The sequence below is a fragment of the Eubalaena glacialis genome, chromosome 15, assembly GCF_028564815.1.
Source record: "Eubalaena glacialis isolate mEubGla1 chromosome 15, mEubGla1.1.hap2.+ XY, whole genome shotgun sequence".
NCBI lineage: Eukaryota > Metazoa > Chordata > Mammalia > Artiodactyla > Balaenidae > Eubalaena > Eubalaena glacialis.
In genome coordinates this window covers 45854143-45879675 of record NC_083730.1, presented here as the reverse complement: position 1 = coordinate 45879675, position 25533 = coordinate 45854143, and the positions used below count along the sequence as shown (strand labels likewise).

The following is a 25533-nucleotide window of genomic DNA, read 5'->3' as shown; positions in this document are numbered from 1 at the left end:
AGCAGCTCTCATAAACAATGGTGATAAGGCTGGGTTGAGTTCCCTGATGTGAAATGCTTCAGCTGCCACTGAGGAATATGAACCCAGGGTTCATGCTACATATTTCTTATCAAATGTTTCGAGTGTGGTCTTCAAGGGCATAAGGAACATTCAAGTAGATGTTAGAAAGGTGATGCTTGGCTGAAGGTAAAGTGACATCACATGGTCATAATTCCTTTTCTGGGCAGTTGGTCAGTTTTGTACATTGTGTTCAGTCATTACTTATCACGCCATTTCTTGCTCTGTACAATTAGAGTGCTTCCTTTAATTTGCAGGTTGGTTTTCTAGATGCAAGTTTATGTGTTCTTGGTTCCATGACTTAACTCTCCACCTCCCTTGCAAGTAATATCCTCCTTGATGGCATGTGCCCATACGATACTGTTTTACCTCTAGCTTAAACCAAACTGATAATAACAATCAAGTACGTACCTTATGATAGACCCTTCCTTAGATTCAAGCAAAACACTATAGCTCCAACTGTTCAACCATTCAAGCATCTCTACATACCTGGCACACTTCAAGGTACTGTGAAGAATGCAAAGATAAATAATGCATTAAATAATTAAATAACTGCAATGCCATTTTTAAGAGCTAAAATAAAGTAGCGGATACATGTAAAGGCCATGTATACTCAAGTGCCAGACATGGTTTCAATAAAGTGCTATGAAACTTACAAGACGAAAAAGTACTTCCAACAGTCGGGTTTAAGGTGAGAGGATTCAGAATGGCTTGAAGGTCAGGTACCATTTATTCTAAGCACAAGAGACACCCACTTGTTCTTAAAGAAGGTACTAAGTATACGAAGAACCAGGAAAATTTTGATATACTAAAAGTAATGCTTTGCAAGGGGATAGTTCATTATAGTTTACAAAGCTTCTATATTCAATATATTTAATATTCACAAACATTCTTATTTTAAAAAGTAGGGAACTGAGAAAGAATAAAGGCACTTTTTGAGGTTACAGAGCTGATAATGTAAACTGCAGAGGCCAACACCAGAATCTACAATTTCTGACTCCAAGTCTAAGACCCATTCCACCCCACACAGCTGCCTCAGAGTCTGCATACCTGAAAGAGCAATTCTAAATGCAATTCTAATTCCTAAGCTGTGTGGGTTTTATCACAGGTTCATCTGAGTTTGGGGGACTTTGCATCTTACTCATTCAGGTCAATTAAACTGAGTCAAGAATCACTTGAGAAACCCAATCCATTCAAAAGCTGCCAACTGGAGTGATCTCTTCCTTGAATTAGGTCTCATGTAGCTAAAGCAATATCACGCTAGATATCCTGCCCACCCTACAGGCAGTCAAACTGGAAATCATTTGATTAAAGTCAAAGATTGGAAGTTAGATCCAGTAATTTGGAAATGATTCCAATAGTGAAGAGACTTAAAAAGACAATGGTACATACCTGGCTCTTCAAACCAATTTATACCTACTTTTGTCTGTACAGTGATCAATAGATTTTTGTCAAGACTTCATATGGCCACTCCAGAGCAAGAACTACCATAATCGCCACTGTGCAGTCACACACAGATTGCCAGGAACCTTACTTCCAGGAACCTTACTTGCTAACAGGGGGTTTGCATGTACTTAGTTGGAAAAAAAATCTGGGCAATGATCTTAAGAAAACTGTCTCAGGACTTCCCTGGTGATGCAGTGGTTAAGAATCCGCCTGCCAATGCAGGGGACACGGGTTTGAGCCCTGGTCCAGGAAGATCCCACATGCCACAGAGTAACTAAGCCCATGTGCCACAACTACTGAGCCTGTGCTCTAGAGCCCGTGAGCCACAACTACTGAAGCCTAGAGCCTGTGCTCCGCAACAGAAATCACCACAGTGAGAAGCCCACGCACCGCAATCAAGAGTAGCTTCAGCTCGTGGCAACTAGAGAAAGCCGGCGCACAGTGAGGAAGACCCAACGCAGCCAAAAATAGATAAATAAATAAATTTATTTAAAAAAAAAAAAAAAGAAAACTGTCTCACTATGTTCAGACAAATGACTGAATTAAAAGTATGGTCTGAACTCTTCAGGATATCCCAAAATAGATTTCTGGAGGAAATCTGTAAATAAGATCCTCCATGTAAAGGCAGGAGGACCATTTTAAGTATTAAAACAAATCTATACAGAACATTTAACATGTTTTCACATGCCAACAAAGAAGCACTTGTCTCATGGAATAATAGATATGTTGACATCTCAAGGCTTAACTATCTTCATTTAGATCAAGTGAAGGTCTTTACAAGGGAAACAAGAATGTGTTCTGGATGCTGCTCTGTACTACTGTGTAAAAATCACATTTTCCACTGGGTTATTTCTAGTATATTAGAGAACATTATTGATTTTATAACCTAACCTTGTATCTGACCACTAAATTCTGATATTAATTATAATCTTTGGTTCAGCTGGTTTACTGGGATTTTGTAAGACAATCATGATATTTTTCTCTTCCTTTCCAATGCTTGAAATCTCATTTCCTTTTTTGTCTTACTACATCAACTACACAGTAACAGCAGCACAGAACATTTATACAGTACTTAGGATATGCCAGATGCTCTTCTAAGCATCAGTTCTAAGCTCATTTCAGCCTCAAAACAAGTATATATAGGTATTATTTCCCCCATTTTATAAGTGATGAAATTGAGGCACAGAAAAGTTAGGCAACATACAGAAACGATCACATAGCCCCTAAGAAGCTGAGCCAGATCAATGAACTTCCTCTCTACATTGTCATTTTGGTAGAGTACGAACTCTAGTTGGGGAGAAAAATTCAAGTTGTTAGGCCACTGCTATAGACTGAATGTGTCTCCCCTCCCCAGTTTATACGCTAAAATCCTAAGCCTGTGTGATGGTATTAGGAGGTGGGGCGTCTGGGAGGCGCTTAGGTCATGAAGGGAGACCGTCATGAATGAGATTAGTGCTCTCATAAGAGAGACCCCCCAGAGCTCTGTAGCCCCTTCCACCACGAGTGGACACAGCAAGAAGTCAGCCGCCTGCAACCCAGAAGCGGGCTTCCCCAGAACCCAACCATGCTGGCATAATGACCTTGGACTTCTCCATTTCCACAACTGTGAGAAGTAAATTTCTGCTGTTTATAAGCCACCCAGTGTGTGGTACTTTGTTATAGTGACCCGAATGGACTGAGACAGCCACAGAAGAGAAGAGGTGAAAGTAGGAACCCTCATCGTGTTCCTGACTCTATACTGTTGTTGGTTTTTGCCATAAGGCAGGAGGCAATGACCTTGAGTCTGCCAGGAACCACAGAGCTGACCCAAGGTGGCTCCTCCCACCTCAATGTCGTTCAAGGTCTAGAGTGCCCAGCTGGTCAAGCATGAAGACAGTGGATGGAGATGACTGGACACCGGCGGCACTAGTGACATCGTCTCTCTACACAGCAACATGCTCTACAGTCGCCACATAGAAACGCACCAGAACCAAACATCAAAGAGAATATAGTTTCCTAATGGTTCCTGCAACAGGTAAAATGCATCACCTGATCTTCCTTCCACTACCTCACAAAAAAGACACACTCGCTATGAAACACTGTGCATATATGTGTGTGTTCAGGAGAGCAGGGCCGAGGGGGAGTGAAGTGATCTATGCCAGGAATTCTGTAGTACAGTTTAAGTGCCTTTATTTTTTACATTTCCCTACTTGTCTGCCCTGTTAATCCAGACATGGGGTTGCTGCTCAAAAGGACTGCTCTTTCCCCAGCTCGTTTACACCTTGGGAACACAAAGAAGGCCTTTCCGCAGGGAGGAGGAATAAAATGCCCTCGAATTTGTGAGCTTTTCCTGCTAGATGGGCAGAAGAATATTACCAGCCAGGGCATACTGGCTGACAAGAGGGCGCCAGGTAAAGGAAAGGTGGAAAAACAGAACGAATAATTACAGCCCCAATCGAAATGCTTTCTCATCCTTGAGATAATATCCTTCTCTTCATGATTCACCCGGCCTGCCCTTGAGAGACTCGAGAGCAGCCCTGGGAGCAATGGGCTGTGTTATTTGCTGCTTCCGCCTTACTTACGCTAGTCGCCAAGGGCTGTCCCCACCTGCTACCAAAGGGTTATCTCTAAAACACAAATATAAAATCATGGGAGTGAGCTCATGCTGACAAGGTGCAACCCAAACCCAGAAGGCCCATCAGAACTTTGTGATCTGGCCCCCGTGGCAGGCAGGCAGGCTGCAGGCGTAGTGGGTAGGCTTCGCAGTTGGATGGCTCTGGGTTTCAATCTTGACTTCTCCTACCTAGTGACGGTAGGACCTTGGCTAAGATCCCAAAGCCGTGGTTTCTTCATCTGGAAGGGGACAGTTTCTACCATGAAATGAAATCATGGCTCTGTGTGATACAGGCCTGGCTCCCACTCAGCAGGTGCTCCCGGCTACTCAGTGTTGCGGGTCCTACGTGCTACCACTCCCTCCGCTGCACTCCTCCCTCCACCCTCTGTGCCCACTGCCCAGCGTCTCGTGTGTGTTCCATTATTCAATCAGCGTCTGAACAGATCCACAGACCTGCAGCAGCACTGCTTCAATGCAGCCTCTCCTTGCTAGATTTGGACTCCCTATTCAGTTACCTGAACTTTGTTAAAATGGGAAAGCAGAAGATAGAACAATAAAAGAGAAATGATGCTACACTTCTATTGTGGTGGGGGGGGGGCAGATCTTGACCCGCACAGATACAACATGTAAAATTCTCAATTTCAACAGCATCTGAAGAACCATATATTATGTAGATACATACTGCAATCTGAAGTAGGGAAACCAGGTTTTATAACGTTGTTTTAATTCTTTTAAAATCTGTTTATTCTAGGCATTTACAGATACATACACCTTGTTTTTTTTTTTAATATATATATAAAGGGAGAAGATAAAGGGAGAAGGAAGGGGCCAGGGTAGTCCTAGAGGATAAACAAAGCTCTGCAACAAAAGGGGATTGCTCCTTTGCTGCCCCCTGAATTTTTCTGCCATGACACACATGGGTGCTGTCAGTCTCAGGCAGTGTGTGCAGAAAGTGATGTCTGTTCACAAACTGTTTAACATGTTTTTTTCAGTCTGGGCAACAGCTTGTTATGTTTTAGAAATCAACTCTGATACTTTTTTCCAGACAATGTCTGCCTGGCAGCCTCTGTGCGAAATGAGATTGTTTGATAACACAGCATAAAATATTTTTTGATAACACAGCATAATAATAACATTATTATTGTTATCTGGGATTCTCCATCTCGGCACCACCGACATCTCTGTAGTGGTGGCTGTCCTGGGCATTATAGGATGGTCAGCAGCATCCTTGGTTTCTACTCACCGGGTCACAATAGCCCCCCTCCCCGCGTTGCAACAGCCAAAAACGTCTCTCTCGATATTGCCAAATGTGCTGGGGAAGGGGAGGTGGGTACAAACTCTGAGCAACTTGCTTGCTCAAACTTGGTTGAAAACCACTGGTCTATGTTAAAGAAAACAAACATTATTTTTCTTAAATAAAGAAAGTAACAGAGTTATTAAGAATTGTGACAGATTCCATAACAGATGTTTTGATCTTAACGAGTCAACCTACAAAACACACATGTTCTTCTTCACAGAGGAATGTCTTTATCATAAGCAATGAAAATATACGACTGGACTATTTCATTCAATTCATCAAACTTTCCTAGTTTGACACATAGAACAAAGAATTCCTACTGGATGTAGGAAATAAGTAATTGCCAGATATAGGCAAAACTGTTAAATCTTTATGGTATCAATCTTTTAGTCCTTGAGATTTTTGTATATTTTTTTTCCCCTCCTATCACCTGATGCCTTACTCCAAACACATTTTTTCTGTGGAACTCCTATCTCTGATGTACCTGGCAGGCTCAAGAACTAAAAGGATAAGCACATTCTTGCCAATCAAGAAGTCTAAGTACCTGAGATGATGTGAAACTTCTACTGGAAGGCCCTGAGTGTCCCAACAAGATCACAAAAGCATTTTAAAAGAAATCTGAATCTTTACTTTCCTACTCTACTTCTTTCTAGGAAGAACTTGACATTTATTTTGTTGACAACATTTATTTTAAGGGCAAAGAATGTTTTAGCAAAAAAGAAAATGGCAGAAATAAATGAAAGCCATTAGGAAAAAGAGTCCACGAGCTAAGGCCTACGCCTGGGAGGTTAAAAACAAAAGTCTGTTTCCTTAAAAACTGGACCAAAAAAAAAAAAAATCTCAGAATTATCTTTCTCTCCTTTTTCCTTGTCCCCTGCATCTAGATATCAACTTTTACCTCATCAGCACTTCCCCCAGCCTAGGTCAGGTCTTCACTATCTTTCATCAGGTTATTTCAACAACTTCCTATCCTGTTTCTCTGATTTCTCATCGTCCATTCTGGCTCAGCATGGGAGGTGGTGGCCTCCTGTAATCCTTTTGAGACACAGATTAGGAGGGATGCCCACAAGGCACAGAGATTACTGTTCCCATAATTCGTCCTAGAATTTGAATCTCTTTACATTTGTTCCAAGCTGGTTTTCGAAACTTATTTCCTAAATAATCCTTCCCCCTCTAATCCACTAACCATTTAAATTATCTTCACTATTGCCCATAATCCAAACCTTTGCTCAATCTGGCACTTGGTCTAGACTCCCTTTCCTGCCATGGTCACCTGAGGACCCTCACCTCCCACTCCCTGACAGAACTGCTCTCTCCTTACTCACCAGTTTGCACTTCTATCAGAGCATCATGATCATCTATCTCCCTTACTATCCATGGAGGGGCTTAGAGCTACACTTGCCTGCTTCAAGGGAAAAGGGAACCAGGCTGTTCTCCAGGCATTCTCAGGCATCTTTGTAAACCGACTGAAAAAAATGTTCATTCTTTAAAGATGACTCAGGTTCAGTTCGCTCAAAAATATTTAGTGAGCTCTTAAGCTATCCAAGCCTGTTCTAGATTCTGTGAGAGACAGGACTGTCCTCAAGGAGCCTTCAGTAGGGAAGAGAATAAAAGCAAGACATAAACACTCTTGAGCACAAAGTATTATAGGGATTCCAAACAGGAAGGACCTTATCTATGCACACGTTGTGGAAAATTGAGAAAAGCTTCTTGAGGGGAGGTGGTGTATGAGGTAGGATCTCATAGCTGGGGGGTGACTGATGTGCAAGCCGTCCAAGGACTAGAAACAGCACAGAGTGAGGCAGGGTGGGTGGGGCCCATCTGGGGAACAAAAAACAGGCCAGTGGGGCTGGCGCCCAGAGGGGTGTGTACCGGAGAGCATGCTCTTATAGTTGAATGGATGTCAGCCCTCAGAAGGGCCCTGATTAGACGACAGTCTGCACCCACCTGGAGGACACCTCTGACACGTCCCGGCCGGTGGTGAAATAACAGCTCTAGTTGAGAAAAAATAACCTGACTGATGGGGGCTGGCAAGGAGGCACTCAGGTCTTCAGAGACCCAGTGAAAGCAGGTTGGAAAGGGGAAGCAGCTTTGGCAGGGACAGTGGGGATGGCATCAATAAGACTTGGCACACAATTACTTTCAGGGGCAAAGAGGAAAGGGCATGAGGTGATGGAGGGTTGAAATTCCCTCCCTGGGTGACTGGCTTCATAACTACAAGTAAGAAAGCTGGGGTGGGGCTTCCCTGGTGGCGCAGTGGTTGAGGGTCTGCCTGCTAATGCGGGGAGCACGGGTTCGAGCCCTGGTCTGGGAGGATCCCACATGCCGTGGAGCAACTGGGCCCGTGAGCCACAACTACTGAGCCTGCGCGTCTGGAGCCTGTGCTCCGCAACAGGAGAGGCCACGATAGTGAGAGGCCCGCGCACCGCGATGAAGAGTGGCCCCCGCTTGCGGCAACTAGAGAAAGCCCTAGCAGAGAAACGAAGACCCAACATAGCAATCAATCAATCAACCAATAAATAAATCTTTAAAAAAAAGAAAAAAAAAAAAAAAAAGAAAGCTGGGGTGATGAAATGGTGTGAAGGGCTGTATGGAAAGACACAGCTGCCACTGAGTATTAAGCTCATGGGATGCAAATGACATGAGGGGAGACATGGACTATTTCAAACACTGATGCGCCCTCTGCATTTCATTTACCTACAACGATTTTTAACGTCTAGAAGATAAAAGCTTTGTGTTTCTTGCTGGTCTCACGCTCACTCACTGGCTTGACTCACTCTTAGGGACAAACCCCATGATGTTCTGTAAACCAGTCCTAACAGGTTGGAGGCCTTGGTAATGTATACCTTCCAGAAAAGCACACATGCGAGTGTCTGAATCATCTATCCTCTTGCCCTAAATGTCAGAAAAGTTCGCATGGTACACGTGGTCTGTCGTTTTCCTGTGGACAAGTCCTCCTGACAACTACCCAGCTGGGTAAGCGGTTTAACAGAAGACCAGCACACGACTGCCCTGGAGGGTGAGTCATAAAGGTAAGTGATTCCAATTCTAAGAAATGGAGGGAAGTGACTTCAGGAAGACTTACCGGCATTGCGATCAGTTTTGGAACATAGAAGTCTGTTTTCCGCAAAGAAAAAAAAACTCAAAGCAATCCCTAAAAGCTGAAAGGGAACATTTTAAAAGGTCACACCACCTCTCGTAGGTACAAATCCAACATGGAAATCAAATTATGAAGTGAGACGAACCCATCCCCACCCATGTTATAAACACCCCATTAACAGTGTGGTTACAGGCAGCTTGTTCAAACTTTCCACCTGATGTTAATCACATTATCTCATAGGTTAAATTAGACTCAAGCTGGAGTTATCCCTTTCAAGTACCAACTTTCCATTCAGTACTGACAGAGAAGTAGAAAAAAAAATTAGAAAACAACAGCCTTGGAGTTTTGAACCCCAAACACCATCCCTGTTTTCGTACCAGAGTTTTCGTTTTATGTTTTGGATCCTAGAGTTTCTGTTGTAGATGCAGTGTGTGATTTTCAAGGATTCTGAGAGTAAACAGGCCAAAAATGTGAAAACAGCAATCGAGGGATTCTCAAATTTTTATGAACGTTGTTTTACCAGAGTTTATAGAGCAAGAAAAGCCACACAGGTGCAGTGGTTAAGAATCCGCCTGCCAAGGCAGGGGACACGGGTTCGAGTCCTGGTCCAGGAAGATCCCACATGCCGCGGAGCAACTAAGCCCGTGCGCCACAACTACTGAGCCTGCGCTCTAGAGCCCGCGTGCCGCAACTACTAAAGCCCGCGCGCCTAGAGCCCGTGCTCCGCAACAAGAGAAGCCACCGCAGTGAGAAGCCTGTGCACCGCAACAAAGAGTAGCCCCCGCTCGCCGCAACTAGAGAAAGCCTGCGTGGAGCAACGAAGACCCAACACAGACATACATACATACATACATACAATTTTTTAAATGTTTAAAAAAAAGAAAAGCCACAGTGTGACACCAAATAACTTTCCCTGTATTTACTCATATTCCCCCTTTCCATTTCTCCCATAAAGCTCTTATGTTAAGGAGAAACTAATAAAGAATTTCCTATCTTTCCAAATCATACACACACACACCTCCTTCCCCCTTTATACTTAAATCACTACCACCAACTGGGTCAGCCCCTGGGAACCGGCCAGGCTGGGAGCAATCAAGTCTCCATAGGTAGCTGCTAAGCTGGGATGGTTGCACCATGTGGTGAAAACAGAATCATTTCTTTCCGAGTTCACCTTTCACTGGGCTATTTCCACACTTGATACTGGAACAGAACAACTTACTAAGACTATAAGTAGGACTCAAGGATTGAGGCAGAAGTGGTTTTGGTAAGAATACCACTGAAGAGTTATACACGACAAGTAACTTTGCTGTTGGTTGCCGTCAGAGAGTCAATTTTTTTCCTTATTACAAAAATTTTCAAAACATACAGAAAATGAATACTGTACCATCTACCCTTCACCTAGACTATTAGACTATTAGACTATTAGACTATTAGAACAACTTTAACAGCCCGCCCAATATTTGTCTATGTTGATCTGTTTGTTTTTGAAGTATTTTATAAATGATAATCATATTCCCCTCCCCTAAATAATTCAGTTATGTCTCTAAAAAATAAGGATGTTTTCCTTCAAAACTGTAATACTAGTATCATACCTAACAATACTTAACAAAATCAAGATAATTCCCTAGAATCATCTCATCATGAATATCATTCATATTCAAATTTCCTTGGGGGTATTATACTTAAGCATTTAGAAGTGAAACTAGAAATCTATACCAAAGGCTGGCGACAGTCCTCCAGTCATTCTTCCATCAAAGGTAGATGCTTACATAAGTTCTTTACCTTTGTTTTGAGTTTAAACATCTGGGTGAATACCCAAATGTGAAAGATACAATTCACCCGACCTCTGACCACAAACACTATGTTACAGTAGCTACACCAACTACATCATGAAACAAAGAAGTAGAGAGGGAGAGGGTAACAACGCCCCTGGTGGAAATCAATGGCAGAGACAATTTCCCAGACACCAGGCTATTACGTTACTTAATTAGTTTCCCCCCTTTTCTCTTCTGAGTCATCCCCCCAGCTGAGAAAGATGCTTCCGACTCCATTATTCTTAAAAAATGAATATTAGAAGCCTTTCACTCCTATGTCCTCTCCCTTAGCTTTTCTTTACTACACTGACACACACAGTTGATCTGTGTTGCTGTCTCACCTTCCACTCATTTTTAATCCCCTGGTGAAGTCTAATTTTCCTGCCATTTATTCACCAAGTCTGTCCTTTTGAATATCACCAATTTCCTCAGTTGCACTTAAAAGACCTTCTCCCCTGGCCTCCAGACTTGGATAGGAAGGCCCCCAGGTTCCCACAGCATCCTCTCGATCTCCCACAGGCTCTCCTGGAAGCTCTTCTGTCTTTGCTCCTTCCTGTAATTTACTTAGAAATGGGAATGTCACCTGTACGCAGATGACTTATGAATCTGGAAAAGGTCAAGAGAAATATATATTTCCTTAGTTTTCCCCTAGAGTCAGATTACAAGTGGGGAGCTGTGCGTGAAAGGAAAGAAAAGCAAGAGCTTTACTCAATTTACCAGCAAATTCTAACAGATCTCTCTTCTCTGTGACGGTTAGAATGTCTTCCTTGTGCAAAGTGCCTTCTAGCACTTTCCAGAGAATTGTGGTGAGGGAATCAGGTTCTGGAGTTGCATATCCTGGGTTCAAATCACACCTATTAGCTGTGTAATAGTACAAGATCCTTAACATCTTTGAACCTCGGTTTGCACTTGTGCACAAATGCAGATAATAACAGAACCTGCTTCATGAGTTTGTTGTGAAAGCTACACGAAGAAGTACACAAGTAAAATGCTGAGTTAACGAGAGAATACTAAGCACTACATAAATCTGAGTTATTGCTATCTGTGACCTAAAGATTCAATTATGAAAAATGGTTATTTCTTAGATAGCTAATATTTATTACTGGCAAAACTGGTTGGGATAGTGTTCCTTGGCATACTATATTGGTCCTGAGGACTTTTTAAAAGACCATTTGGTTACTTTCCATTTTATCACATAAGCTTTATCCCATGTAATAGAGAAAGTACACAAGATGTTCTACAAAAGTAGTTACTTTTGTAAACAGATGATTCACGCTAATTAAACTCACAACCCAGGAGAATAAAATTAGCTTGTTTCGACATTTCCTTTTGTTCAGTAATTACAATTCAAGGTTATGTTAGAATACCACATTACTATAATTTTGCCCGAGAGACAGACACTGCACATCCTACATTTTTAAAAACAGGTACTGCTGATATAAATGCAGGTGCTTGCTGAGAAGGGCCTTGCAGATTTCATAAGCAATTCTAACCAACCTTGGGCTCCACTGTTACCTATTTCTGTACATACTGTAGCTAGGAGGGCAGTACTGAGATCATTTTAGCTTGTTAAAGATTCACCAGATTTGCAGGAAGATGAGAATTTAAAAATAGAAGCCAAACGTGGCTGGAGTTTATCTCAGATGCTTATATTCAAGTAGCAATCTGTTCGGTGATGATGACACCAAGCACGCCGTCGAACGATTTAAATTTTCATAAACCCAGTCGGAATTCCACTACTTCCCCAAGTGGTGGATCACGGGTACAGGCACCTCTCATTCTGATTCATTTGATTTCTCAGAGCTGTGTCTCTAGAGAGAGCTTTTTCTGGTTTTCACGACAGAGTGATAACGAGGAGGTAACATTATTTAGTACCCCTCTCGTGACGGGGACAGTGTTGAGTCATTTACACAAGTTAGATCTCAGAGAATCTTCACGACATTTTCTAAGGTAAAACTTCATTTTATAGGTTGGAAACTTGGAGCTTAAAAGGGCAAATAAAATTCCAGAGGCAATGGCGTATCCAGCTTTTTGTGGAGCCTGAAGTTTATATTAGTTTTAAAGGACAAAATGTCAAATTGTGAATACCAAATTAGGTTTAAGGCCCTAGAAGGGTTCAGCATAAACCCTGAGACACATGCTTTAGTGTAAGCAATATGCGCGAGCTTCACCGCTCTGAGCTGCAGAGACACAAGGAATTTGATGAACAGAAACGTGAATTGTAAAATGGAAATCATTCATCTTTACAAACTGTTGGCTATAATTAAGTTGCACTAGGTTCCCTTTTCTAATTTTTAAAAATAGATTTTTGTTTGTTTAACAAGTCAGGAAGCGTGCAGGGTGAGTTAGCAGTGTCTGATGGAGTGCCAGGCAGGAATTTAGATGGTCTGAATACACAGAATGCAGAAAAATTCCGAATTCTGTGTTGTACATTCCTTAGGAAATCTTTGCCCTTCGGTAGCTACAAGAAGTTAGAGTTTAGATAAAACTGATCTATGATACCTTTTGACTAAAACTTGTCTAAAAGCTGCATTTTTCTAAACACTATGCCAATTCTTCTTGAGTGGTTTCCCTGCTGTTAGCAAAATATGTGATGCTGATGCTGACTGAACACATTCTCTCTCTCAGAATCAACTGTTTGTTAAACCAAGAAAATTCCTTTTATCCCAAATAAAAAAATTATTTTGTCAGAATGAGTGAAGTCTTTTTTTCTCAAAGCACATCTAGTAATTTCAGAATTCAGAGTAAGGCGATTCTTATTACCACCACATCAGAGTATAATTCTGATAAGGACTTCAAGTCATATTTCTCTTTTCTGAAAATTTTATGAAATTATTTCTTTTCACATGAGGAATTTCATGAAAATCTCTGATAAAAAAATATGGGAAAGGCACTCTGAATTGTGATTTTCTAAAAATGTGGAGTTTCACAACTTTCCAGAATATATGTGAATAGAGCTGTGTACGACTGTCTAGGCCGTGCACTGCACAACTCCAAGGGACACCATTTACAGAGACCACAAAGTAAGGAGCATTGCCTGGAATAGGACAGTGCAGTGGCCCTGATGAAAACGGTACACTAACTGAGAAGAATGGTTGCTACCTATACCAGAAAATAAGGAAAAGGGGGCATGTCATAAAGATAGATGGGCCAGCTTGTACCCAAATGGCAAAATGTGAGACAATTTGAGCATCAAAATAAACAAGGACAGGAAGATATTTAGACCCCCTTCTTGACGGAAGAATCCATAATTTCATGCTGATAATAAAAGGTAACTAATTGAACAATGGGAGAGAAGGAAGAGCTCTTCCTTACAGTAGAATGACAACACATATAAGAAGGAATGATGGAGTTAAGTTAGAAATGCACTGTTTTGCCACCTTCAAAGTAAAAATTGAATCAGACAGGAAACATCAATAGCTGCTCAACAAAAGAAGGGGGGGAGTTAGAGAAGGAATAAGATATCTACAGAATCTCAAAGAACTTTCTTTCAAATTTCCCAGTAACACAAAGCATGGTAATTATACAGCAGAGAAATCAGACAACACCTTAACCGAGTGATCAAAATCAATGTCACCAATAAGGGGCAAAGGGACATCCCGTGTCTCTAGATGTGATTCCCTGAGGAGGACACAACCAGCCCAAAGTGCATAATCTCAATCTAATCATGAACAGCCTGAGGAACCCAAATTGAGGGCTACTCTATAAAACAACTTGCCTATATTCTTCAAAAACGTCATAGGGACTTCCCTTGTGGCGCAGTGGTTAAGAATCCGCCTGCCAATGCAGGGGACATGGGTTCGAGCCCTGGTCCGGAAGATCCCACATGCTGCAGAGCAACTAAGCCCATGTGCCACAACTACTGAGCGTGAGCTCTAGAGCCCGCGAGCCACAACCACTGAGCCCGTGTGCCACAACTACTGAAGCCCGTGCACCTAGAGCCTGTGATCCACAAGAGAAGCCACCGCAATGAGAAGCCCGCGCACCATGACGAAGAGTAGCCCCCACTCGCAGCAACTAGAGAAAGCCTGCGCACAGCAACGAAGACCCAACGCACCCAAAAAAAAAAAAAGTCATAAAACACATAAGGAAGGAAGGATAAGGGGAAGGATAAGGAACTATCCCAGATTAAAGGAGACTAAAGAGACACGATAGGGAAATACAATAAGGGGTCCCAGACTAGATGCTATCCTAGAGGGAAAAAATATTATTGGGACAACTGACAAAACTGGAACATGGACCGTAGATTAGATAAAAGTATTAAATGTCCTGAATTTGCTAACAGTACTGTGGTTACATAAGAGGATATCCTTGTTCTTAGGAAATACATAATGAAGTCTAAGGGGGATGTGTGCTGTCTGCTCTCCAATGATTCGGGATAAATAAATAATATGGGCGTGTGTGTGTGTGTGTGTGTGTGTGTGTGTGTGTGCAGAGAAAGAGATGGAGAAAAAGAATACAACAAACATGGCAAATGATGGTAAAAATGGGTAAATAGTATAAAGGAATATATCATACGATTGCAGCCTCAAAGTAAAAAGTTTAAAACAACAACAAAAAAACCCAGCAGCCAAAACAACATTGAGGGGTATCAGTATTCAGCCTGCTTTAATGAGCAGAAAAGTAATTCAACTTGTAATCTGTACTTCAAAATAAACAGTTAAATCTTTAGAAACATTTTACTGCTATCATTACCATAATCACCACCATTAACACTATGGAGCACTTGGAATTAGTAAGCACTCAGAAAGGTGCTTCACTTGCATTACCTCTTTAAATCTTCACAACTAGCTGAAGAGAAAGGCACTATAGTTATCCCCACTTTACAGATGAGGAAACTAAGATTCAGAGAGGTTTAGTAACTTGCCCAAATACAGACAGTAAATGGCAGAACCAGGAATCCAACTAGGCTGATTACAAAGCTGGTAGATTTTATTACTATGTTAAACATATTTAATTATTATTTATTAATTTTCCTCAAAGAATGAGTGATGACTCTTAACCTAAATGAAATTACAACAAATTAGTACAACATGCATGAATAAGGGTTTCTTCTACGAATTAAAATTAGAACACTAATAAACCAGAGACATAAATGATATTTTTAGTCTCCACAATTTACTTTATACTCTCTTTCTTCCAAAGGCTGGACTTGATAATAAATTCTTTGAAATAAAATATCCCCTAGGATGTTCTTTGAAATAATCTTATCAAATGTCTCATAAACCATTGGTTGCTTGCTATGGACTGAATGTTTACATCCTCCCAAAATCAGATGCTGAAGCCTAAATCCCCAACGTAATGGAATTTGGAGGTGCGGCTTTCAGGAAATAATTAGGTCATGAGGGTGGAGTCCTCATGAATGAGATTAGTGCCCTTATAAGAACAGACTTGAGAAGGATGATTGTTCTCTCTCTCTCTCTCTCTCTAACTTGTGAGGACACAGCAAGAAAATGACCATCTGCAAACCAGAAAATTGGGCTCTCACCAGACACCGGATCTACTGGCACCTTGATCTTGGACTTCTCAAGAAATAAATTTCTTTTGTTTATGATCTATCCAGTCTATGGTATTTTGTTATAGCAGCTTGAACTGACTAAGACAGTTCTATTTCAAGTTTTTCTTCCTTTAATATATTTTCTTTCTTTTCATGTAAAGTGGGTACACAGTCTTAGTGTTCATGTTTCCTTTTAGTCTTGGGACCTCAATTTTACTTTAAAAAAAAAAAAGTATCATTTGCAATACACGGCCTGGGGTTTCCCAATTAAGTGTACTATCATTTTCCCTGCAGATAAAGAGTAAGCTGTTGAACATACCATATCTTTTATCCTGGTGGAAGTCTATTTAAAAAAATGTTCAGAACAATAAAACATTTGCAAATATTTGCAGGTGTTTAGGGAAATCTTATCATCTGGCATTGTGAATGCCCATTCCAGAATAAAGGATTCCCAGCCTTGGCTGCATAATTTAACTACATACAAGAGGAGCTATTAAAATCCTAATGCTCAGCCCACACTCAAAACCAATTACCAGAACCTTGGACATGGGAACTGGGCATCAGTCATTTTGAAAGCTCCCCAGGTGATTCCAATGTACAGCCAAGTTTGAGATCCCTAGGTGACGCATCTGCAGCCATAAACAACTGTATCTTTTGTGTATAGATCCTAAGGACTCACAAAGGTTTTTAGGATTGGTCTCACTTGTTAAGGAGTGTACAGTGCAGTTGGCAAGTGAAGATGTGTGTGCTTGTAGGAAAAGGTAACTGAACGAAGCCTGAGGACGTGTGCTAAATGAATGTGAAACACGGTAAGTACATCGAAGACCATATGGGGACAGTCGGGGGTACCTGCACCCTCCTGACGCAATGACAGGCTCTGATAAAAGCATGGCCAAGGAAGGCAACTCCGGCCGGGGAATGGTGTAAATGGAAAAGTACTCAGGATATCCAGGACACAGTGAGGTGACTCATCTAGCTAGAGTGGGAAGGCTCACTCTTCAGAGTAGAAAAGGTAAGTTTGAAGAAATGCACTAGAACCAGCCCCTATGAGGGCTTCGAGCAGTAAGTCAAAGAGACTGGTGGCATACGGAGTCTCTAAAGAGATCTGAGTAACTGATCAAATGACAGCATGCATTTGGGACGAACGACGTCACGGAGCAATGGGTTTGGGGGAAAGACTAAAACTCAATCTACTAAAAGAAGAACACAGCAGACTAGGTAAAATCATATATTTGAATCACAATCTTACACCTTCTTTCTCGGTTTTTCCACAAGGGACAGAATTTGGGTTCTGCTAAAACTAGCATGGATCTCACCTGTTGTGGGACCACTGGCAGGAGAGACTGGGCAGGTGGAGGGTCTGTCTCATTCTCTGCCCCTTTGGCCTGGCTCCCAATCTCACAGTCGTAATACTTTCTGTAGCTATATGTTCCTCCTTTTTCTATGAAGTCTACTCCTACAGCTGGGCAAGAGAATTCCAGGACAGGGTTTCAGGCAAGAGAAATTCCTTCTTATAATTTTTCTGGAATAAGAAGGATTTTGAGAAGTTTAGTGATCTCTAGGTCATATCTAGCAATGAAGACTCCTAGGAATAAAAGGGGGACCAAACCATTCATTCATCCAAAAAATATTTACTGAACACATACCATTTGCTGCTGTTCTAGACAGTGGGGATAGAGCAAGGTCTCTTTTCCAAACAGACAACTCTCTGGGCAATGTAGAGGAGTCACTCAAAAACATGACGGCAGTCTAGGGCTATACAATTTATAGCTAATCCATTACAGTGTCCTGCTAGAGACTTTTGAAAAATTAACAACAGTAGAGAAAAAGTCAAGATCCTTCACATAATGAACTATAAGCCCCAGAAGAAAGTATAGGAAGTATATATACATAACGTTTTTTAAAAACTGCATTTGTAAGCCACCACTATTGAAAGTGGATTCAAGCTACTAGATGTATCATAAACTCCTAGAACACTGCTGGTACTTAGAAAGCCCTTAATAAAAATTAGTTAAATGACATTGTTACACTGAATGGAGTTCCAACTGAGGCAAGAAGGTAGCTATTATCCTGATTTAACTAAGCAGTGAGGTCACCTCTGCTGCCTGTATTCTAAACGCTTCCTTGCAAAGAGGGACACGTTCAGGTATCTGACCTTTCAATCCAATACTTTTAAAACCAGACCACAATGCTTGTTTGTGAAATGGTATCTTGTGAAACCATGACATCACAAATCGTGCTCAGGTTTATTCAGAGATACTGGTGTTCAGAGGCTGGCTACGCATATGGACTGTCATTCCAGAGATGATCTTTGTGTTTGTACCAATTTCATTTTATAAATATCTAATAAGAATCTGTGCTTAAGAATCCACGCTTAACTACATGTATTAATTAGAAATGCCTATGACAAAATGAATCTGAGCTTTCACTGATAAAATAACCAAAGTGTTTCGTTCATCTTTTTCTAAGTCATTATACCCTCTAGTTTATAGACAATTCCTATTTTCTCACTGTGGAGGAGAAAATTAGCATATTCAAGTACCCTTCATTAGCTGTTTCTTGTCTCTTGAAAGGAGCTTTACCTGCATAATGTACCGGAATCTCTATCTTTGGCCCAATGACATAGTGCCCCTCCTCCAAGCTATGGGCAGTGATGGTGGTCCACTGACGGCACGAATGAATCAGAAGGTAGTCATTTTCCCGCAGCCCTTCTATGCATTCTCCTAGAAAATAAATTTTATATAAGAAACTTAGAATTAGCATCTGTTTACTCCATTCTCTGCAATAAAATTTTGTTAGTTAAAACTTCACTAATGGAGAAGTTGATAGTTCATCCCAAGATGAGATAAAGTTCACTTTTGAGTTACCAATAAAAAAAGGCATTTCATACCAAGTTGACAACTGTACACAGGGTTCCATAAAAATGTTTCCCACTTATTTCCAAAGAGATTTTCAAATACCTCATTCTATCTTAATGATTATATTTCAATGATAATAAAACAAACATTTATTAAGTGCCAACAGTACATTGGACACTAATTAAATGCTTTGCATATATTATTTCAATGTAATACAGTAACATTATGAGGCAGGTATTGTTCCTTCTTTACAGGTAAGAAAAATTAAGGTTCAGAATGTTAAGTGTAGTCTAAGCTCACAGATTTAATAAGCAGAAAAGTGCAGATTCAGGACTATGTCAGAAGGATTCCAAAGCTATGTTCTTTTTTGGCCATGCCTTGCAGCTTGAGGGATCCTAGTTCCCCAACCAGGGATGGAACCTGGGTCCTCAGCAGTGAAAGTGCAGAGTCCCAACCACTGGACTGCCAGGGAATTCCCCCAAAGCTTATGCTCTTAATCACTACAACATAACTACCAAAAATAAATAATAAATTTATCTCTCTGTTGAAATAGTACTTGAGATTAAATGCCTATATCTCCTTTCAAATTTTATATGTTTTAGTATGGTACTGGTACAAAAATGGACACATAGATCAATGGAACAGAATAGAAAGCCCAGAAATAAACCCATGCACTTATGGTCAATTAATCTACAACAAAGGAGGCAAGAATATACAATACAGAAAAGACAGTCTCTACAACAAGTGTCGCTGGGAAAACTGGACAGCTACATGTAAAAGAATAAAATTAGAACATTCTCTAACACCATATACGAAAACAAACTCAAAATGGATTAGAGACCTAAATGTAAGACTGTATACTCTCAAACTCCTAGAGAAAAACATAGGCAGAATACTTTTGACATAAATTGCAGCAATATTTTTTTGGATCCGTTTCCTAGACTAACAGAAATAAAAGCAAAAATAAACAAATGGGACCTAATCAAACTCAAAAGTTTTTACACAGCAAAGGAAGCCTTAAAGAAAACGAAAAGACAACCTACAGAATGGGAAAAAATATTCACAAAAAATGTGACTGACAAGGGATTAATTTCAAAAATATACAAACAGCTCACACAGCTCAACATCAAAAAAACAAACAACCCAATCAAAAAATGGGCAGAAGATCAAAATAGACATTTCTCCAAAGAAGACGTACAGATGGCCAACAGGCACATGAAAAGATGCTCAACATCACTAATTATTAGAGAAATGCAAATCAAAACTACAATGAAGTATCACCTCACACCAATCAGAATGGCCATCATGAAACAGTCTGCAAATAATAAATGCTGGAGAGGGTGTGGAGAAAAGGGAGCCCTCCTACACCATTGGTGGGAATGTAAATTGATACAGCCACTATGAAGAACAGTATGGAGCTTACTTTAAAAACTGAAAATAGAGTTACCATATGATCCAGCAATCCCATTCCTGGGCTTGTATCAGGAAATGATGAAAACTCTAATTTGAAAAGATACACGCACACCAATGTTCATTGCAGCACTGTTTACAACAGCCAAGACATAGAAGCAACCTAAATGTCCAATGACAGAGGAATGGATAAAGAAGATGTGGTCCATATATACAATGGAACATTACTGAGCCATAAAAAAGAATGAAATAATGCCATTTGCAGCAACATGGATGGACCTAGAGATTATCATACTGAGTGAAGTAAGTCAGAGAAAGACAACTATTGTATGATATCACTCACACGTGGAATCTAAAAATATGATACAAATGAACTTATTTCCAAAACAGAAAGAGACTCACAGACATAGAAAACAAACTTATGGTTACCAAAGGGGAAAGGTGAGGGGGAGGGATAAATTAGGAGTCTGGGATCAACAGATACACACTACTATATATAAAATAGAAAAACAGCACAGGGAACAATATTCAACATCTTGTAATAACCTATAATGGAAAAGAATCTGAAAAAGAATATATATGTAACTGAATACATGTAACTGTAACTACATATACATGTAATATATACATATATGTAATTGTAACTACACCTGAAACTAACACAACATTGTAAATCAACTATACTTCAATAAAAAAAAATAAAATGTTATGTTTTGCCAGTTCTCTCTGGCCTCCTACCAAATTTCCCAATCAATTGAAAATAATGAAGCTTTATAGCATACACATGAAATTATTTTTTTCATTTTAATATTTTCTAAAGTAACTTTTCAGCTTTTGAGCCAATAACAAACTATTTCAAAAGAGAAATCCATTCCCTGAAACTTAAAAAATGTTCCCTTTTTTTTTCTTAGATGCTGAAATAATCCATCCCATTAATCCTGGTTTAGCAATTTTAAATGCTAAAAAAACAAACAAAAAAACCAACAACTTGAAAAGACTAATTCCTTTATACAGAAAACAATATGCTTTCCTTATTTTTGACATTTATTATATCTCAATAATTAAAAGAATTATTATTGATTTCACTGTGTGTTCTGAAATGGCATTTATAGACTTCTCAAAAATTCTTAAAAGTGTCAGTACTTTTTCAATAAATAAAGTAGAGGAGGCTGTAACGATCAACTTGGTTACCACAGCCATAAATTTTGGGAGGAACAGGTTTCATAAAGACACCACCAGGGGATCACTGGTACTCATGAGCCCTTCGCATCCTCTCTTTGTATGTAAAATCTTTAAAAAGAAAAACAAACAGGTTATTATTTCAGGCTAATAGGAAGCTTTATATCAACATGATTGTTTGACTTAACCATAATAACTTGTAGCAGTTCTTTTTTGGTTATGATTCACCTTTAACTTGGAAAAGTGGCAAAGATTGCTAGACATCCAGTAATACCTCACTCACTCCTTGTCCTCAGTAACAGTCCTCTTATATTAGCTGGGCACATGGCTGCCCAGAATACAGAATACTGTTCCCAGGACCCATAACAAGTAGGTGTAACACAGTAACTAGGTTATAGCCAATGGGATGTAGTGCAAGTAGTATATGTAACTTCCAAGATATACATATAGATTTAAAATCTTTAATATACCAGAAAATTAACTGATTGTAGTTTATAATTCAATGCTTTTAGTATATTCACAGAGCTGTGCAATCATCACTAGTGTCGATTTACAGAACATTTCTATCACCCCAAAAGAAACCTCAAACCCATTAACAATTATTCCCTACTCCCCACCCCAGGCTTAGGCAACCACTAATCTACTTTCTGTATCTATAAATTTGCTTTTTCTGAAAATTTCATATGAATGGAGGTATAAAATATTTGAGCTTTTTCTGTCTGCCTTCTTTCATTTAGCATGTTTTCATCTATGTTGTAGCATGCATCAGTACTTCATTTTAATGGCCAAATGATATTTGATTATATGGATATACTATGTTTTATTTGTCCAATCATCAGAGGATGGACAGTTGGACTGTTTACAATCTTGGCAGTTATTGAATACTGCTGATTTGAACATCAGTATACAAGTTTTTGTATGGACATATGTTTTCATTTCTCTCAGATATATACCTGGGGTAGAACTGCTGGGTTATATGGTAACTCTATATTTAACTTTCTGAGAACTCCCTGATTTTTTCCAAATTGGCTACACCATTTTACATTCCCACTAGCAATGAATGAGAGTTCCAGGGACTCCACATACTCCAACACTTGCTATTATCCATCTTTTAAATTATAGGCATTTTAGTGGGTGTGAAGTGTGTCTCACTGTGGTTTTGACTTGTATTTACCTAATGATTAGTGATGTTGAGCATCTTTTCATGTGCTTGTTGGCCATTCGTGTATCTTTTTTCGAGAAACGTTTATTCAAATCCTTTGCCCAATTTTAAATTTGGTTGCTTGTCTTTAATGCCGAGTTGTAAGAGTCTTTTTTTTTTTTTTTTTTAACATTCTGGATACAAGTTCCTCATCAGACATACGATTTGAAAATATTTTCTCACATTACATGAACTATACTTTCACTCTGTTGATAGTGTCCTTTGAGCCACAAAATTTTTTAATTTTGATGAAGTCAAATTTATTTTTAATTTTGTGCTTTGCAATGTTATATGTGAAAAATTTCTGCATAACCCATGCATCATGAAGATTTAAAATGTTTTATAAAACATTTTATAGTTTTTAGCTCTTATATTTAGGTTTATGATCCATTTTGAATTAACTTTTGTGCATGCTGTAAGTAGGGGTCCAACTTTGTTCTTTTTCATGTGGCTATCCAGTTATCCAAGCACCAGTTGATAAGACTACTCTTTCTTCATTGAACTGTCTTGCCTCCCTGTCAAAAACCAATTGACCATAAATGTAAGGGTTTATTTCTGGTTTCCCAATACTATTCCATTGCCCTATACATCTATCTTTATGATAGAACCACGCTGTCTTAATTACTATAGCTTTGTAATAAGTTTTGAAATTGGGAAATGTGAGTCTTCCAACTTTGTTCAAGACTGTTGTGGTTTTTCTGGGTCCCTTGCATTTCCATATGAATTTCAGGATCGGCTTACCAGTTCTTGTCTCAAAAGCTAGGATTGTGATAGGGATTGTGTTCAATCTATAGATCAATTTGGGGAGAACTGTCTGTCATCTTAACAGTATTAATGTTTCTGATCCATGAACATAGGATGTCTTCCCATTTATTTAAATCTTTATTTCAATGATGTTTTGTAGTTTTTAGTGTGCAAGTCTTACACTGTTATTGTTAAATTTATTCCTACGTATTTTATTCTTTTGATGGTATTGCAAATAGAATTATTTTAAAATTTCATTTTTGGAGTGTTCATTGCTAGTGTAGAGCAACAATTGATTTTTGCATACTGATATAATATCTTGAAATCTTGCTGAACTTGTTAGTTCTAATAGTTTCTTTGGTAGATTCCTTAGGATTTTCTATATACAAGTTCATGTCATCTGTAAACAGATATAGTTATACTTTTTCCTTTCCACCCTGGATGCCATTTTTCCCCCTCTTTTCTTGCCTAATACCTCTGGCTAGAATCTCCAGTACCACATGAACTTAAGTGGCAACCAAGATGTATCTTTGGAGGGAATGTGCCTTTCTTTTCCCTCTTTATTTTTCCTGATGGATGAAATATGGAGGTGATTATTAGAACAGGAATGGTAGTGACCATCTCAGACCTTGAAGGGAACTTAGGGCTGAAATTGAGTGCATGACATAGCAACTGAAAAACAACAACAACAACAACAAAAACAGGCCCCTGTCACCTTGGGCGACACCCCAACCTGAACTTTTGGTCTTTGGGTCTCTGTGACTTGCAGCCAAACTCAAGCCTAAAATGATACAGGAGTATTAGAATAAATTAAGAATTGTGGTGCTTGCATTATACAATAAAAATATGTAAACTAGTTTCAAAACAGAAAATAATTTTTATTTTTCATCTTTAAGAAACCAATTGTATTAAAGATGCCTATCTAAGGAAGTACTGTCTAAGCCTAGCTCCCGGTTGTAAAATCTGAACAACGGCTGGTATCTAATGATATTTTACTTCAAAATAATCCCCCGGAGTTTGCAGGAAACAGCATTCATCAATATTATGCTTTTGATAATTTCTTTCAAGCTTCCTAACTGGTTTGTGGGTACAGAGACTGTATTACTTTTACTAACTCAAGTTTACTTCATAAAGACCAGCACATTACTCAAAAATTGCTAAAAATATTGTCACACATTTAATAGAACTCTTTACTTGTACCTAATTACAGATAAGAGTTAAATGTTAACTTACATTTGGATAGTTAAATTCACGTATATTATGAGCTTTGGCTCTAAGTTATCTATGAATCTAAGTTAGGGGTATGGCTCTAAATGGGGTAATATCAAGTATTCCTAATGCAGAGAGAAAAATAGTAAGTGTTCTTATATTAATGGCAAAAAGAAATCTTGAGAAAAACAGTGAAACAGCTTTCCTAGAATTTCCTAGAATTTACCATCAACAGAAGAATTTAATGTCAAGTACCTCAGTGATACCACTTGCTGAGTGCCAGAGAAAGGAAAAGTCACTCCACAGCCTGTGGGTGAAGCGTCCATTTGACCAATTACTAAGAATCAAGACCCAGTAACTAACCTTCAACTCCTCCCTTTGTATCTCACTTTGGCCATGAACCTGCAGCACAGAAATTCTAGTGTAACCCATGATTAAGAGGTCCCTGTTTTCTGAAAATGAGTAAGAATGCCAAAGAAAGCAACTGAAGCCCCCAGGATATTTTTATTCTTGTAAAATATTCTGATTAAGCGAAGCCAAATATCTGCTGTCATAGCATGCTGACTAATCTAAAAGCGACGCCTAGTTCTTCTACTGACTAAAAGTATCTAAAGTTTAGAAAGATGAAACAAATGCTAAGAACTATTAAATCTGCACCTATCTTTACGTTGAGTGCACAGACGTGAAACAACGAGGAACCCTGTCACCTCAACCAGATCATCACCTCTTCAGGCCGAACATCATTTCTATTTCTCCTCTGGTTTGCATTCCACAAGACCACAGCGTGTAGAACAGGTATATAATAAGTGCTTTCTGAATGAACAATCTTGGGTAGAAATGGGTGAGCATTCACATTAAATAAGTCTAAGTATAAATTAAGCACTAAGGTCTTATTCAATATTTAAGCCCCTCGAGGAAAGCAGAGTATTTAGAAAGGCTGTTTTTTCAAGTATCTCCTACTGATCTCTTCCCACCCTAAACAAACATCCACAAATCTACACTAAGATCCCTTCTTTAGATGAATACTCCGTTCAAAGGCCCAAAAACTGTAATCTTGGGTTCTAAGCAAGTGAAAGAGCTTTTACATTTTACGGTTTACTGTGAAATCCCAACAAGAAGAGAAAGAAA

General features: G+C 39.5%; 1 protein-coding gene across 3 annotated transcripts in view; it reads right to left on the bottom strand.

Annotated features, from left to right (window-relative positions):
* Positions 1–25533, bottom strand: part of GAREM1 (GRB2 associated regulator of MAPK1 subtype 1) — a 206267-nt gene that overhangs the window by 121100 nt on the left and 59634 nt on the right. For 2 of the 3 annotated variants that reach the window (XM_061169975.1, XM_061169976.1), the window contains exon 2: positions 18387–18527. In XM_061169975.1, coding sequence (XP_061025958.1) covers positions 18387–18527 — 141 coding nt within the window. Of the gene's footprint in view, positions 1–18386; positions 18528–25533 lie in introns of those variants that run through there. The other variant, XM_061169977.1, reaches the window with a different exon arrangement.